The sequence below is a fragment of the Habropoda laboriosa genome, unplaced genomic scaffold (assembly GCF_001263275.1).
Source record: "Habropoda laboriosa isolate 0110345459 unplaced genomic scaffold, ASM126327v1 scaffold33, whole genome shotgun sequence".
Lineage (NCBI taxonomy): Eukaryota > Metazoa > Arthropoda > Insecta > Hymenoptera > Apidae > Habropoda > Habropoda laboriosa.
This window is the reverse complement of record NW_017100187.1, coordinates 1,961,760-1,979,757: the sequence shown is the minus strand read 5'-3', so window position 1 is coordinate 1,979,757 and position 17,998 is coordinate 1,961,760. Positions and strand designations below refer to the sequence as shown.

The following is a 17,998-nucleotide window of genomic DNA, read 5'->3' as shown; positions in this document are numbered from 1 at the left end:
CGTAGCTTTACAGCAAAAAGCCAGAGTAAAACTGGATCTACCTACCGGTGCGTGCAACTAACTTGATTCGTCGATGCAAAAGTCGCAAGGGACAGGCGGACTTTTAACGAAAATTTCCGAGGCATTTTCGTTACGGAATATTCGTGGAAAGTTTGAAAATTGGCTGCCCCGGAGGTCGAGGAGAGCTGCGTGAAATGGTCGGGAGGAATGATTCTGCGAATCTTTGTTCCCCACGGTACGATCGTAAGAAGCGTAAATGCATCTACACCCGTTAGACCGCGAACTCGATTCCCTGACAACCCCTCCGGGGACGGGGAAGGGCCTCTAGGAGGGGCAGCGTAAAAATGGAAATTCCCGGGCTGTTGCCTATCCACACAGTCTCGCGAATCCCCGCGTCTCGTTGGTCGAGCCCGGTACGTACACTCTTGCAGTCTCTGCATCCTCTGCCCGGACGATGCTATATGTATTACCATACCTCTGCCATGGCTGACCATAGACCGGCTCAGAAGTGGCCGAGACATTCGCCTCTCGACCGCGACCATGAGAGCACTCAACCCGCGACGCCCACAGCTAACGAGTACCTTCTGTCTCGTCCCTCGTTTCTTCCTTTGCCTGCTGTTTCTGCTGTTCGTTCTTCACGCTGGCCACGCGCGTAGTATACTTCATCATGAGGAGATCACGTTTCCGACGGAGCTGAAGGGACAGGTGAAGGGAGGGCTTGGTAACGTCGACGAGAAGATCGGTCTGAAAGGGGTGGTCGAAGGAAGGAGCGACAGCAAGGGAGAAGAGATTTCCGAAGAGGAGGTGAAGAATATCGACGTGGTGGAGGCTGTCGGGGTGAGCGAGGAGGGCAGCGAGGAAGCTAGTGTAGCGAAGAAACGAAGGAGGAACGACGTGGCTCTGGTACCAACAGGCTTACCAAAGCCCGAGGTTCCAGTGGAGGACGTCGACGAGACGAAGGACGAGGGGATAAGAAGGTTCGACGTTCGAGTGGACGTTAGTGATTCGGCTGCTGAAAAGGGAGAATCCAAGGGAGCAGTTGACGATAAGAAATCGGAGGTGTTCGACGCCGAGGAGAGTCATGTGGCCGATGAATCTCACCCCGATTATTTCCGAAAATCGGGAAAGATCGAAGACGAGGAGAAGAACGAAGAAGAGATCGTGTCGAACGAGAATTCCGAGACCGAGAAGAAATACGTCCCGGACAGGGAGTACAGATCGTTCGCCGAGGCTGAAGTTAAACCTAGACGGAAAAGCTCCACTGTCTACTTGAGCGCGGAAGAGAAGAAGATTTCCGATGGGGAACAGCAATCGATCGTCGACGGGCAGATCAAGAAGTTGATATCGATTCGAGACGCCGCTCTGGACGCCCAGGAGATGGGCAAGATGGACGAGGCGAAGGTTCTCAGCGCGGAACGGGAGGTTGCTATGGACGAGGTCGCGTTCACGCAGCAGGAGGTCCAGAACGAGCGTAAGAACAAGGTAAAAAGCATTGATCTAGCGAACGGTAATGTTCTTAGAAAGTGGAGGGATCAGGCTGTTTCTTTGCAAGAGAAAATTAGAGATAGAAAGTTCCCGTTAAATTTTCAACCGCTGCAAGATATCCCAAAATTTACGGACAACCAGTTGCTGGTCACGTTGATTAGGATCGTTCGGGAAAAGAAGCTGGACCCTCTGAAAACTTCTTACGCGGATAATTTGAAAGATCTCGGCTTGACCGCGATTCAGCTGAGGATAGTTCAATGTGCCGAGCAATTGTTACCCGTTCGACAAAGGCAGACCTTTGCCGCGAATCTCGCAGAGTGCATCAAAGGGCTGAATATCGCGAATTGCATATGGATCTTCGTTTGGCCTGTCATATTGAACAATATTCCCGAGAGTATCAGCCAGAATTTCGACAATTTACCAATCGAGATAAACCTGTTTAACTTGTTTCAGGGCAACAGGCAAAAATCGGGTAGATCTCAGAATCTTCATCAAGTCAGGCTTCTCACCCCGAACTCCGTGGTCTACAACATACTTCAGGACGCTCTAGAAGCGTATCCGAACGACGATACGTTGATCTCTTACATCGACCCGAAGAACGAGACTCTGCAGAATCTTCTCAGTTCAGATCAGATGAATATCCTTCAAATGGGCGAGAAATTTCTCCCTCAACCTCTGCGCAGAGATTACTCCGACCAGATGTTCTCCTGCGTCAGAAGATTCGAATACTTCAGCTGTGTGAAATACTTCGCCTGGCCTCTGATCAAACAGTATTTCCCAACGTTGCCTGCGTTCCCAGACTATCAGAGCTGGTACCCGATCATCGACCTATCACCTCAGTACCCCATCTTTCCTTTCCCCAGCTTCTCGGAAGACATTGGCGAGCTGCCAGAGGTGGTGGACGCCGACGCGACGAGATCGAGGAAGCCTAGACCAGAGGCGGTCATTATACAGGTTCTTCGGAACACTTTGAAGGAGCATCCACGGGTATCCGCCACGCCGTCTTATTTCGATCAATCGATAGACACTTACGTCACTCTGATTCCCGAGGATCAACTGTTGTCCCTGAACATGGCCGAGCAGTTGATCCCGATATCCTTTCGACTAGAATTCGCTCAGAACATTGTCAGGTGTATGAAAGAGTACAATTATCTGACTTGCTTCAAGTATTCAGCTTGGCCGAGTGTTAGGCGTTTCGTACCCACTCTTCCAGACATCTCCAGTCTGTTGCCGGATTTTCAAACTTCGCCGCTGCCCGACTTTAACACCTACATCCCGCAATTTCCAGAGTACACGGACCTGGGCTATTACTGGCCCGTAATCGGCGGCCCTTCTGTTCAGAAAGAGCCGAATATACCCGAGTATTATGCGGTCGGGTTAAAGAGCGCGGAAAATTTGTTGCAGACTTCCGACGAACTGGAAGTGAAAATCCTGGAGTGTTTGCAGAAGTTCGAAAATAACAAGATCGTCGCGCCTATCGCATTCGTAGGGCCGGCAGTTTTCACGCTTACCAACAGGCAGGTTGATATTCTACGATTAGCCGAACGTATTATACCTATGCATGCTCAAGAAGGCTTCATCAACGAAAGTTTCGCCTACTTTAACAAGCACGATAATTTCATCGACTACGCCAGATACGTAATATGGCCGACTGTCGCCAAATACGAGCCGAATTTTCCCGAATTTCCTCAATTAATAGCAACGAGCGGTAAATTCGACCTACCGGAGTCCGAGACGAAGGAAAGTACGACGAATCCTGCGGAGACGGTTCAGGAACGAGTAATTCCGGACCTCGAGAAGGAGAAGAAGGGTAGCACACCCTATCAGGACGAAGAATCGAGGAATAGAGTACCAAATGGACCAGTGATCAGCGTAACAGGCACCAGATTCGTTCCGATATTCACCGAGCAACCGGAAACTGTAATTCTCAACATTCTACGAGCGTTACAGCTACAGTCGTTCAAGACCAACCTGGCGAGCTCCTCTTCTATCACCAGGAACCAGCAGTTCCTCGACTTACTGACCGAGCAACAGGCGAGTATTGTAAGAATCGTGGACGCTCTGCTTCCCGAGAGAATACGTCCGGATTTCGCCAACAAAATGCTCGAGTGTCTTCGTACGAACAATTTTCTGATATGCACCAGAGACATAGCTTGGCCATCGCTGCAAAGTATCTTCTCCTGGTTGCCTAATTTCCCTAACTTTGGATCGATCGTCAATCCAATCGGTGGTGGATCACCTTCGTCTCCTGTCAAACAGAATCTAACGGAACAGAGTTCCAGTTCCAATACTCCTCCACTTTCCGAGACCAACGTGAAGACTGGACAACACGGAGACACCACGGTGACCATAACCGACACCAGATTCTTCCCAATTTTCAACGATCTACCCGAGACGATTCTTCTCAATATTCTCAAGGCTGTACAGCTCTCTCTCCCGAATTCACACGGTTCTCCAGTTCCAGCGAGAACCCAAGACCTCTCTTCCTATCTGAGCGAACAGCAGATCAACATCATTCACATTGCCGAGAATCTGTTGCCTGTTCCGTTCAGAGCAGACTACATCGGCAAAATCGTTCCGTGTACCAAGGAGAGGAATTTCTTGGAATGCACCAGAGACATCACCTGGCCGATTGTTGGCCAATCTTATCCTTGGCTGCCTAGTTTTCCCAGTTTCGGCAGTCTGGAGAACCTACCTGGCGTTTCGGGGTCCAGTTCCATCAGGTTTCAAGTGATTCTGTCGGAGAAACCTTCGCCGCCTGCCTTGGAAGGTGAACCATCCGAGAAAAACGCGAACGAGAAGACGGAAGATACGATCATGAAGGAAATGGAAGACAAAATCGAAAGTATCCTGACGAATCTTCTGAGCAAGAGTTCGGAACTCGAGAAATCGTACTTGAACTCTAGCAAGCCGATTCTTTCGCAGATGACAACGCAGGAAGTAACCATCGTCAGATTGATCGAACGAGGATTACCAGAGGCAGATCGACCGTCGTTTATCGCGCAAATGCTGGACTGTATAACTAATTTCAATTTCATAGCCTGCACGACCAACATCGGCTGGCCCATTCTCAAGAAGCAGATTCCTCTTCTACCAGATATTTTCAGCCTGAGTAACATGTTCGCTCAGCTGCCTGGAATCGATCCAGCACCGATTCCTTCTATTCCCGACATTAATCTTCCAGCCGTTCAGCTTCCCAGTATTCCACAGGTCGTAGGTGTGATTCCGCAATTGCCTCCGCTGCCCTCGTTATCTGCGAACGTTGGAGATCGCGTAAGAGATCCGAAAGGGAATCTTACTCAGCCGACCGAAGACGAGAAGGAAAAAGAGACTCCAGCGATTACGCCGTCAGTAGGTGAATCTATCGTACACTGGTATTAGTTGGACTTGTTAGAATTACCGTTAACCATGTTCTCCTTTCAGATAACGAAGGAATCGTCCCAGCTTACGCAGGCCAACCGCCAGGAATCCTCTTAGGTGTCTCGAGTGAGAAGGTCCTCTTGCGCGGTAACGTTAACCGAGAAACAGAGACAATAGACTCGACAAAATCGTCAGAAACAAAGGCTAGAAAGCGTAGGAGCACTGTAGACATCCCCAACTCTTATTACGATACCGAAGAAGCACCTGAAACCTTGTCATCCTCACTTCTAACGCTTTCGAACGTCACGGAGTCTGAGTATCTTCAATTGCTGATTAGAATCAGGGAACAGGCGAGACTGTCGAGCCCTGGTGTTCCAAAATCGAAGGAATATCTGGTCGATGCGTTGAATTCTACTATGAGGAACTCTCTGACAGCCGATCAGTACGAGATCTTGAAAGTACTCGAGGATTTGGACGATCAGTCGACGAGCAAAGGATTCGCCTCGCAAGTCGTGCAATGTATTCAAAGTCTGAGCTTCATCCGATGCCTGGGCATCTTCGTTTGGCCTCTGATTACCAATAATCTGCCTTCTCTGATCGGTCTGCCGTCGTTTCCGAGCTTCGGTTTCCTAGGACGATCGATGAACACCGAGAGTCAGGTTCAGGTATTCTTCGGAATGTCCCCGAACGACTTGGAGAGAGAGCTGATGGAACGAAAGGAATCGATAGAGACTTTTCTATTAGACTGGTACAAGAAACTGTCCGATGACAAGTTTCAGATGAACGTGGGACCTTTGAGGATCAAAAGCTACGGGAACAACGAACTGGGGATCAGTTTCTCTGGATTCAGGGAAGGCAGAGGGGCCAAGCTTAAGGATAACAAAAATCTTCCCAGCATATTGACGATCATAAGCGACATCATGGAGGAAGTTCTCGACCAACGTCCAGACGGCGAGAAGACGAAGAAGGAGAAGGAGAAGAAAGAGAGAAGCATCGACGAGTCGAGAGAAACTGACATCCAGTTCTTGAAGGACAGCGAGGAGTTCGTGGACATAAAGAGATCGATGAACGACGACGAGATTATCACGATGTTCCTCAACAAGATCAGACCGAACGATTCCGAGGTGGATGACGAAAACGTGAAGTATTACAGTTCGGAGGACGCGTACAACGCGTTCGGAGTTCTCTTTGGTACCAAGCTGCACGACAAGCTCTCCGGCAAAGTAGAATCTCTGGATCGGATGAAATCCTTCGAAGGAGGTGGTGTAACACCAGTCGAGCCTAGCAAAGACGTAGACATCGTGCCTTTGGAGTCTCAGAAGGATTCCGACGATCTGAAAGTCCTGCCTTTGAACAGCCAGGTAGCCTACGTCTTCGAAAGAGAGCCCTCCAGGGATCAAGAGGAGAGACAGAGGCAGAAACGAGCCAGAAACTTCTTCAAATCTTTTTTAGAGAAGCACACCGGCAAATACCTGAAGATCTCCAACGCTGACAGCGTCGAGAACATCGAAGATAACAAGATCGTCGAGGATCAGCACGAGAAGGAAACGAGATCAAGCCTGGTCGTCCAATTGCCTCGACTGGAGGACGAAATCATCTCGAAGAAGGTGACCAACTCGATGATGGAGCTTTTTTTAGATGACTCAAATGATGCCAGGATTCGGATTGGTCACGTCTTTTCTCCTTCAAATGGCTCTCGCTCATGCTCGAGCAACAGCATCGATGGCAGGAATGATCAGCAACATGGCACTTGGCTCGGCGATGTTCGGTTTAATAAGAGACACTCTCTTTGGATCGAACACTCATCCGAAAATTAAGTACGTTTACGACAACGACAAGTCTGGACCAGGCATCACTTGGCCGTCTCAATACGAATCTGGTTCTTATTACTACGGACAGTAGAACGATCGAATTTTACATAAGACTCCTTAGATTAAATCTTTCTTTTTTTTTTACGATTCCTTTCCGATAGCTGTAACGATTAATGGTAAGATACTCGTAACGAATCCTGGATCTGTTTTTTTTTTTTTTCTTGAAAGCGTCAGAGGTGCACAGTAAATAAAGTAAGAGGGTTCTAAGGTAACTGATTACGATTACACTAATGGTAGATTGTTAGTATACGCACGGCACTTGATCTACTAAGAGTTAAGACGTAACCGAATTGTTCTAAGGTTCGTCGAATCTCCCCTTAAAGGCTGAATAACAATGAACAGTGTATTGGGCTAGCTTTAATTTTCTTCCGTCACGACGATGGATCGTCGGTGCTCTTTTCTTCCAAGTCTTCCTGGATTTAGAAAACAACCACGCACACATAGATACTCTACGTAGACTTTGTTCTCTCTTCTCTATTAAATAGCACGGACTGCAGAGACTCGATCTTAGTTAGGAAACGGATACCGTAGCTCGGAGTATATCGCGTTCTTTACACGCAGATAACACAAAAGTTCTCGCTCGTTCCGCGGAGGGTTTAAATGGGTGGAGGGTGAATACACACGCACACAATCTTCTTCGTTTTGCGCTATTCTTCTTATCCGATCTCCATATTATAATCATCGGTCTGCTCGACAGTTAAATAACGAAACACGTAGAATGGAATATTGTAAAACATTTAGCATGTAAGTGACCAATGTCAGCGATTCTCTAGTTGTCTCTCTGCCACTGCAGTTTTAACGAAAAAAAGGAAAAAAAAAAAGAAATAAAAATGGGAATAAATAAAGAGCCTGAGAATCCACGTATCCTCGTTTCCTTCGCAAAGACTTTTTTCCGATCGTTCCTCACGACCCCTCATTTTTCAAGATAACCATCTCGGTATAAGCGTGAGTAACGTAATTGCTCCTGTCTCGAGCGCCTCGTTTCTCGCGTTAAAAGGTAAAACAAGCAACCGTGGAGGAGGTGAAGGTGGAGAAAAAGAGTGTGTTATTGAATCGTGCAGCTTATCGCTGCAGCCCCAGGCTGTGCGGAGTTTCAAGGTCCTGAAGGATCACGAAAGCTCGCGAGCGAAGGCAAACGCGAGATTATTCTTAGCTCCGGACCGAACGTTCCCTTCTTTATTCCTTCGACTTTTTTACAGACTGCCCATGACCGGAAAGCGGGATCACGTGGTCGTGCGTTGAACCCCTCGAAGAATCGAAGTGTATATTGTGCGGTGGAAAGAACAGACTCGTTTTACTCCATCTCTTTTATTTCACCCGCTCTCGCGGACGTTTTACAGAGATGGGTGTTTGCAGTACGCCATTAGTTAAGCGGCTGGCATCTGCCACATATTTCATGTTACGCTAATGACTACGGCTAAGTGTGGGATACGTAGAAAGGGAGATGATGGATTTGTCGATCCTGTTTTCGTAACTACGTGTCAATTATCGCGGTGGAGTTGGAGGCTTCGGGAGGAATGTGAATCCTATTAACATACGATTATTCTCGCGGACGTGAATTCGTTACTTTATCGGTGTAAATCGTTCGGGATACGCCTTGATCACGATAACAGAAGAGGCAGAACCGAGGGCACTTCTTCCTTCTCCTCGGACTTTACGTCCTTCTCTTCTGCCGCTTCCATCGAGAACGGTAGCTCGTTTAGGTAGAACCTGACAAAGTTTATCGTGAAAATTCATCGAATACGATGAAACAATTACACCGATTCTATGTGAGAAAATAGACGAAGCACCATTCGTTGGCGTGTTCGCAATCAACATGATCCTCGTCGCTGCAGACTCGTTCCCTTTGGTCGAATGTCGTGTTATTCGGACAGATCGCAGGGAAACCTCTCTCCGAATCGTCGCACACGTGAAAAATCCTGCAACCGTAGTCCAAGTCTGCGTACAAACCGATCGACTTTCCTTGGCAAGAAAATCGAAACGTCAGATTGCTGAAGAGATCGAAATCGCTCTGTTCTCCGGATAATTCCTCGTACGTCTCCAAACGGTGTCGATCCTGTAATCAAATATTTCCCAATCTATTTCCCTCGAAGAAGCCTTCTCGGATAAACGAGGAACCTTACGATGTAACCCAGGGTTGGTAAAGCCACGACTGTGATTAACATCCCTGTAAAACGAAGTTGGATGCTTATCTGTTAAACGAATCTACGACAGTTGTTACTTACGGGACAGTAGAAGATGCTTCAGCGAGATTGTCACCGAGCGAGTCATGCTTTGAAATATTTCCAAGACTGTTTTCCAAGTTATTCGACCGATCTCTGTGCGTGGATCACGATCTAGATGCGACGTTTCGATACTCGGCTGATGCGGTAGCTGTCTTCACTGGCACTCCCGGTTCTTGAACCGAGCTACTCGGAGAACTTATCGACTCTAACGAGCGCGTAATTTCTCGAAAAGCGTGACGCTGTTTCTCGCTGTGCTCTAAACGATCGCTAACCGGGACATCCGGTTATTATTTCGTCAATCTTTAGCAACGTTTCTGGATGGTTGAACGGAGGAATAACAAACATGGTCCGCGGCGTTAAACCGCATAACGAGGTTCAGATAGATTTCCATAATACTCTGACAAATTGTTCAAACGATAGCATCGATTGAAAATCTCCTTGTGATTATTTTTCCTTGCCGACAGATGTCACTGGCATAAGAGGAATCCTGAAGACCGCGTTCTGACTGACTTTCACCCGCGTCGACCAATCGCGGTCGCCGTTCTCCACTTTACTTTCTTCCAGCGCGAGCGCGCCTTTCGGGAACGTTTCTTCCTACGGAATCTCTGGTAAAAATTAATTGGGCGAAAATTTATCGAGTAGCAACCTTGAGATTTTCTAAAAAATCTCGACGAGAAAGTCGCAGAAAGATAAAGAAATTCGAGCCGAAGTTGTATGGATTCGAAAGGGGACTGAGAAATCAAGTTGAATACGCTCCTGAGAGGCAACGAACCAATCAAGCGCAACCTTAACGTCCCCGTCTCGTAGAAATGTTCACGGTTTAGAATCAGAGAGCCGCGTGTCCACGAAAGGACAGTGCGTATCAACTGCCAATGAGGAAGGCCTCAACTTCTCGAGCCGCCTTTCTCTTTAGCATCGAGCCACGGCTCAGTTTTCACGGCAGCCTCATCCAGGAACCACTTGCAGAATGTCTCGAAGACAGAAATCTGGTGAAACGTTATCGTAATTTCCATCGTTTGTCTTCTTCACGCCCGACACTTGGATTTCGCGCGCGCCTCGCCGGCAATCACGATCTGATCCAGCGGCGAATATGTGAGAGACAAGTCCTTCTTAAAAAAAAAAAAAAGAAAAGCGACGACTGTCATCGTGCTTTCGGAGCCTTTTCGGGCAAAGTGCAACAAGGTATTCCATCTTTCGAATTTAAATATCGAATTTACAAGCTTGCGTAGTTAACGTCGACGGTTGAATCTTTCGATAAAAATGGAATAAAAACGCGCTGGTACACGATGGCGCGGTTCCACGTGCGTTCGCGCGTCATCTGCTAGCTTCGGTGAGTGGTGATTTCGACGCGTGGACAGCGATACGGTTTACTGGTTATTACGTTGCCTATTGCAACTTTCCTGCGATTAGTTTCCTCCTTAACTACCGGTCGTCAATTTCTTTCTATCTGTCCCTTTCTATCTGCGCTTGTTAACTCTTTCAAGAGAAGACCTATCGACACCGTGGTCGTGTAGAATTTCATCATTGTCTCGTGAAAACGATACAGAGTTTCGAAAGAGATCGGATTTTTCCTAATGCTACCTGGCGGAGAGTAACCGCAGCAAGGACATCTGGTGAAACGAAAATATCCTTGGGTTCTGGTCGTGACGCAGAAGAAAAGGTGAATAAGGATTGTTGAGAATCGGCATTGCGGTAAGATGTTTCGTGCTTTCTCCCGTCACATTGTCATAATAACGTTAATTGGCCTAAGAAAGTGGAGCGTGGTTTATTGTATCTTCTTCGCGCATCAATTATTTCCAGCAAGATCGAGGAACGGACACAGCGTCGTTCACACGAGATTTCTTTTTTAATTATTCACCAAGTTCATTTTCACGCTTCTCTCCAATCGATTTAACCGCGTTCCCATCCCTCTGCTCAGAGTCGTTACTCGCCGCGCGTTACTTTCGATACCACCACGGTCAGATTTCTCCGATTTCGCGGCATTAGAAACCAGCAGAAATATCAGGTGTCAAAGGCGATATTACGCCAGTAGAAGAACCGGTGCAAGAAGCGTGCTTTTCCTTTTTCATTGCAGGTCTGAAGTTTGAACGATTCGGTTCATTGCTTATCGTGGCGGCCCAGCTAAGGTCGGCTGAAAATAAGTGAAAGGATCAAAGCGTGTTTTCATTCCGCGTGCGTCTGTTATTATACAACGAGCTCTTCGGTACATTAGCTAGGGCTCGCGTTGCATAATTTCGTTAGAAAGAAGAAGAATGAAGGGAAAAGGAAAGAAAATTTCTTAGGCTTTCGAGAAAATATTCGTTCGCGGGTCGAGTCTCGCGTTTATTACTGGCTGTCATGGAAGGCTCGTATTATGTTCCGAAACGTTGCATAAACGAGCGGCGAAACTAGATCACCACGCTTTTCTTTTTGCCTTCTCGCTCGCTGAATTACTAGATTACTGGAACCGTAATAAACCGTGCTTATTCATTTCTCAGGTCAGTGGGCCTCGCGAGCGTTCAATCCTTCCGTTTGCCACTTTTCGATTAATTACGATTAACACTCCGGCAGGCCATCAGGGCCTTTCATTACGCTCCTCGACCCCGTTTAAACGCTGGTTGAGGCCGCGTTGTTAAATCATCGATCGAAATAAATATAACTCGTTTGGCTATCGCTGGCCCACGCTTTCCTCCACGAGAGTCTTTTCTCCTACTGCGAACGCTTGCCCACGATCTAACGGTTAATCAGAGACCTAATTTCTATTTCTTTCTTTTTCAACTGAAATCACGCAGCGTGTATTTCAATTACTTGTAACTCTTTTTCAACAACATGGAAAGATTCGACGATAATCTCTCGTGATTCGATGGAAAGTGTAGGCAGCGATCAGCCTCATGGCGCGCCATTTCACTTTCAACCGGTGAATGCAGGCGGTGATCGTCAGTTTCCCTAGGTCTGCCAAATAGCTTATCTCATCTTCGACAGCTTTCTATAAGTTGCAATCTCGCTGAAAAGAAAAAAGATCGAATTGAGAGACTTTCGTGAAATCTTAATTAACGCGATTGTCTCCTGAGAGCAGATTCGGTTTATCTCGCGACCTCGGAATTGTCGTGCAGAAAAGGTTGCTTAAACAGATTGGCGGATAACGAATGCTCGCACGCGATCCCTCGTCAAACACAGTATGGCAAGGAAGTAACAGCAACGAGGTCGTTCGTCTTTTTACGACTTCTTTGTCTCTCTAAGCTCCGCGGAGCGGCGATCCGCGAACGAATTAGTCGCGCCTCGATGTTGACCACCCCGCCCACGAAATTTCCCATCTTTCTCTCTCCTCCAGCGCGATTCGTCGTCGTAACGAAATAAAGTTGAGAAGTCCCTTCGCGAGGAAGTTTCTACGACGGCTGGATGCGTCACGGTTTTTAAAGAGGAACGAGGAAAATGGAAAGGCAACCGCCAGACTAATTCTAGGGTCGCGTTTCGAATCGGGGGAAATTTTAATTGGCCTATGGAGTATCTATAAGCCTTGTTATCGTGTTTGTGGATCTAAAACGCGGGACCAACCGACCGCGGGGAAAACTTTCTCACGTTTCGCGCGAAACGGCGCGATTACAACAGGACTGGTGACTAATAAAAAGAAGAAAAAGGGAAAAAAATGTTCTGCCAGTTGTTCGAGTAATTGTTCCCGTTACCGCTTTTCATCCAGGCAACACGACCAACCACACCGACGGATAATGAGCAATTAATTTCGAACGCCCTGTTGTTTCGTTCCACGCAGATGATACTTCTCCCGTTATTATGGATCTTGATCCTGCCAGCCATGGGCGGTTACGTTCCACCCGGGCCACGGTTCAGGTGTCCAAGGGAGCCCAAGTACATCTATCCGTGCGTCTGCGTTCGTGGAAGCGACAGAGGACTGTACGTTCGCTGCGAGAACACCAATCTGGCCAGCTTGAGCTTGGCCTTCTCCAATCTCGGCAACGAGGGCATGCCTATCGAGGAGCTGGTTTTGTACAAATGTAACATAGGTAAGTTTCCTGTTCCTCGCTCGGATAGAATTCAAATCTTAGATTAGCTTATTGTACACTTTGTCGTCTTTTCTTCCAAGGACGTTTCTACGGACCTGCTCTCTACCCTCTGGACGTTCGAGTGCTGAGGTTCGTCGATACTCCACTGAGATTGATAGAGGAGCACAGTTTCCTTGGCGTGAACAGGACTCTGCAGGAGCTGTATGTTATAAACAGTACTCTGGAGAAGTTCCCTCGTCAAGCATTGCAGATTTTGGGGAATCTGAGCATACTGAGTATAGCTGGGCACAGAATTTCCACTTTGCCAGCAGACAGCTTCGCTGAGAGTGGAGCTGCTGGGAAAGTTGAGAAGCTGGAGATTAGTAACGGTAGTATTTCCCGCGAAAGAAGATTCGTTTAATTAGATCTTCTGTCTAAATTTCTATTTGACACTTTAGGCACTCTGACTTCTCTTCCCGTCGAAGCTCTGGCGCCTCTGAAGAAGCTCAAGAGATTGGATCTTCACGGCAACGAGATTAAAGAGCTGAAGAGGAATCAGTTCAAGGGTTTGAGGGATACGGAGTACGTGGATCTGTCTCACAACTTGATCAGCAAGCTCGACGGATCGCATTTGGCGGATTTGACGAAGATGGGCTGGTGTAACCTATCTCACAATGCTATCTCCGACTTGAAGAGGTATGGAGCAACGTGGACGTGTGGATATTGAGCGAAACACTTGCACGATCGACGCGTGTTCTTTGTTTATTTACAGAGGAACCTTCGCTAGAAATTCTTTATTGAAGGTGCTGAACCTGAGTCACAATAAAATCAGGAAACTAGACTCGAACACGTTCCGTGGTATGCGTTTCTTGATAAGACTGCACTTGAGCGACAATCAGATCAACGACGTTGGCAGAGGAACATTTGGACCTGTCACCAGAATAGGCATTATCGACTTGGCCAGGAATTTCATTAAAAAAATCGACTTTCAGATGTTCAATCAACTACAATTTGCGGAAGTAGGAATACTTTCTTCTAAGCCACACGATCAACAGGGGGGAAAAATTTGATTCGTTCGTTTATCTTTCTCGTAGGTTTTGGATGTGTCTGAAAATTTCGTAACAGTGGTGGAGAAGTTGTCGTTCAAAGATCTGTACTTGACGAAGATCAACTTGTCCCGCAACGAGATCTCGAAGATCGAGCCAGGCGCTTTCGAGAACTGCGTGAACATGACAGTGCTGGATATCAGTTACAACAAACTGGAGAACATTTCCAAGTACTCGTTCGACAGTTCCACGTACGCGACGGAGCTGCAGTTGAGCTACAATCAATTCACCGCCCTGAATCAGGTGTCGTTGGGCGTCGAATAAAGATCGACGTACGGGCTTAAGAAATTCTGGAGCGAAATGATCGTTAATAATTGCAGGTGCCGTTGCACAACATGACCGGGCTGAAAGTTCTGAACGTGTCCCACAATTTGTTACACTCGGTGCCCCGTCAGACGTTCCCGAAGCTGTACGAACTGCACACGATCGATCTGTCCCATAACAATTTATCCGAAATCCACAACGCCGTCTTTCAAACTCTGTTCAGCCTTCGTTTCTTGAATCTGTCGTACAATTCTCTGGAGAAGATCAAACCGTCCACGTTTGGACCACTGCCGACGCTGCTGGACTTGGACATGAGTTACAATCAGCTGAACGACGTCGCTCGTGGTAGTCTAACGAGATTGCCGAGCTGCAGGTGATAGATCTGTTCGCGAAAACTTGGCTTTTAACCAGGGAATTGGATATTTTGTTAAATAAAACCAAGATCGATTTACAGGACTCTGACAGTGAAGAACAATCGACTGACGAAGATCTTCCAGCTGCCGATTTCGCTTGGTAGCTTGGATATCTCTGAAAATTTGTTAGAGGAGATACCCGTCGTGGAAGTCTGGCCTGCTATGAACGCTCTCCTATCTCTGGACCTTTCTGGGAATCGGTTGGGTGATAATCTGAAGTATGGTAGCTTCGAGAACCTGCTAACCCTGAGGGTTCTAGACTTGCAGTCGAACAACATAACGAGGCCCCCTTGGGAAGCTCTCAGCACTCTAACTAGCTTGCAGTATCTTTACATGCAGGTTGAGTAATCGTACTGCAGTCTGTGACCGTGCAACTGCCTCGTAGTTAATGTGAACCGTAATTTCAGAACAATCAGTTGACCGAGCTAGGAAAATCAGCGTTTGGACGTCTTCCTATAGTGTTCGAGTTGAACGTAGCCAACAATCAGATATGGAACGTGAGCACTCGAGCTTTTGAAGGCTTGCTGCAGCTGTTAACGCTGAATCTGACGAGCAACAAGCTCGCACAGATTCCAAACGGAGCGTTTCAGGGTCTGGTGTCGTTGAGAACGCTGGACCTCTCTCACAATCAGCTGGAGAGGCTGGATAACAGAACTCACGGGCTTCTGGACGATTGCCTGTCACTGGAGAGGCTGAATATCAGTCGCAACAAGATTTCTTTCATCGCAAAGAAAACTTTCCCGAACGATCCTTGGATTCCTTACAGATTGAGGGAGATCGATCTCTCTTACAACACTATGCCTGTTTTAACTTCCGAACTCACCACAGGAACGAAGAAGATTCAATACTTGAACATCAGTCACAACAACATTAACGATATCAGAAGATGTGGGTGTATAGAGAGAGATTGTTTTGAATTTAGGAATTGTTCTTTATGTTCCTTTAATGGTTTCTTAATACTCGTAGATGTGATTGGGAATTTAACCGCGATACAGACCTTGGATCTCTCTTACAACGAGATCAACGACCTCTCTGAACCGGATGTCTTCGATCCACCGACCAATCTGACTAATTTGTATCTGAGTCATAACCGGCTGAGTCATATACCATTGAACAAGATCCTGCCTTTACCAAATTTGAAGATTCTCGACGTGGAGTCGAATATGATCGGAGTGTTCAGCGATAAGTTCATGAAGGTTATAAAAAACGGCACCAAACTTCAATACTCTGGTAAGAAGGAAGAAACACGCTCTTGCAACCCCGCTCGCTGCTAATTTTCAAATCTAATTTTATGAAATTCGAGGTTCTTGACGTTGATTCGCACCATAGTAGAGTGTTAAACAGAACATTATTTTTAGGTAATCCATTGCACTGTGATTGCTACGTGAGGCCATTGAAGAGATGGCTGAGCACTCACACGGAGATACCGAGGGAATGGTCGAACGTGAGCTGCGACAGTCCGCATTTCCTCACCAATAAGCCTCTGATAAAAGTGACCGAGGATCTGATGGGATGTGGGGAGAGAGAAGTGAAAGAGTACCCCGAATTCGATATCACACCTGACGTAAAGTATCGAAATATCGAATAGTACGTGTCAAGAGATCCTCCTCTAGCGAATAAATATGAAAATTGGAGCATTTTCTTCACGTGACGATGACTATTTTCCAGCAACGAGGAGGACAAAAGCTGGAAAGCGACTTGGTACGTGACATCTCGCGAGGACATTGGAGATTTCTACGTGGTGGTGAGAGAATCTGGCAGCAGCAAGTCCGCTATCGAGAAGGATCTCGTGTACAGCGAGAGGTCCTTTAAGATTCAGGACTTGCAGGATTCCGGCAACAAGTACGAGCTGTGCGTTCTCGCGAGGGACTCCGAGGGGAACGTGAAGAACTTTCGTAGCTCTCAGTGTCAGGTTTTGACGCAGAACGCGTTCGACTCGTCGGCGAGGTTCACGGTGAACGCGTTCCTGATCTTAATCGCTGTCTCCTTTGGCATTCTAGCGTGACGGCGGAGAGGAAAGAGCGACGTACTCGCGACATCGCGGAGGATCTTTCGCGAAAGTCTCACGATTGAATTGCGACAGAATCGATGTCTGTACATAGATCGTGGCTGTACATAGGTTGTAACTAATCAGTTCGTATCGCGAGGGCGTCGAACGTCGTGTATTTATTTTTGTACAATATACCGCTGAACGATTCCAACAAATTCATCCTTTTTTTTCTTTTTACCAAGCTACAGGACAAGACAGGAAGAAAACGTTTATTCGTGAAAGATTTGTATTTCCATTTGTCGAAAGATCGATCGGTAGGATCGAAACGAGGGACATAAAGATCGTCGAGTTAACGCGAGGTTTTTATACGGCTGGAAGGTCGAGACGATTAGCTGACAATTTGTCTTAATAAGTTTGGTCGGCTAATCCCACGAGCTTGATTCCTCCTGGTTGTTAATAAAGGCGTTTCTCTCGCAGACCCTGTTGAAAAAGTTCTCAAGGAAGTCAGCGGGCTCGCGAGCCGCGCGAGCACCCAGATGATTTCATTATTCCCCACTTTATAATTAGCATCCACGCACGGTTATCCCGGAGGAAGAGGAACGGCTCTGGGGGCTTTCTAATGAGCCCGAAGTCCCGTGGAAGTTGTCGCTTCCGCAAAACGACCCACGGGTTAGATTAATGGCTTTACCGTCGATCACGGTCATCCACGCGACACGTTCCAATTCACTTCCTGTATAGACGATTATTCCACGTCTACTAGAGATATGGAAAAATTTTGAACGGGGTACAGAGGAGGATCTAGCCAGTCTCTGTTTCGTTGACGATTAACGGGACTTGGAATCGGCGAACACGCGCTGCGCAAGATCGTTATCACCTGTGAGCAAAGAAGAAAGACAACCTATCCTTTGGAACATTCGTTCTTCTGCAAAAAACTGTGTACTGTAATACCCGTTCGAGTTGATCGATCCCGGCTAAAAATGTAACGCCCAGCGATCGGTAAAGGGAATAAGCAATAGACGAAACAGAGTGGTTAAATGTTGTTATTTGCGATGTTAACGTAAGATAATATGGATCGGCGATAGCATGTTACCGGAAATGTTGCAGCCTTTCGTGCGATCGCCTTAATTATCGAATTTTTTCGAGGCAGTCGCCGAGGAAAGAGTCCAATTAGCATCGAACCGTGGCTGGGTCGTTACGAAGCCGAACGATTTCTCGTCGCGAGCGCAATCCCAATCGATGCTGCTCGTTACGAAATCCTTTGGACACTTTCACCTGGAGGCCTGGCTATGGCGTGGCTCGTCCAGGTA

General features: G+C 47.1%; 1 protein-coding gene across 1 annotated transcript; it reads left to right on the top strand.

The window, feature by feature from the left end:
* The first annotated feature begins 540 nt into the window (after positions 1-540).
* Positions 541-16,706, top strand: LOC108579479. Its single transcript, XM_017943024.1, has 15 exons — positions 541-4,840; positions 4,909-6,452; positions 6,484-6,743; positions 7,916-7,949; positions 12,690-12,939; positions 13,020-13,307; positions 13,377-13,614; positions 13,691-13,937; positions 14,013-14,267; positions 14,345-14,661; positions 14,743-15,040; positions 15,109-15,589; positions 15,668-15,931; positions 16,060-16,288; positions 16,370-16,706. The coding sequence occupies exons 1-15, from the start codon at positions 541-543 to the stop codon at positions 16,704-16,706; spliced, it is 9,342 nt and encodes a 3,113-aa protein (XP_017798513.1).
* Positions 16,707-17,998: the final 1,292 nt, after the last annotated feature.

Excerpts from the sequence above, each read along its gene's own strand:
- LOC108579479 (XM_017943024.1), top strand. The coding sequence starts at position 541 with ATGAGAGCACTCAACCCGCGACGCCCACAGCTAACGAGTACCTTCTGT. Across the intron at positions 4,841-4,908 it reads AGCGATTACGCCGTCAGTAG|ATAACGAAGGAATCGTCCCA; the intron begins GTGAATCTATCG and ends TTCTCCTTTCAG. Across the intron at positions 7,950-12,689 it reads GAAAGCGGGATCACGTGGTC|ATGATACTTCTCCCGTTATT; the intron begins GTGCGTTGAACC and ends CGTTCCACGCAG.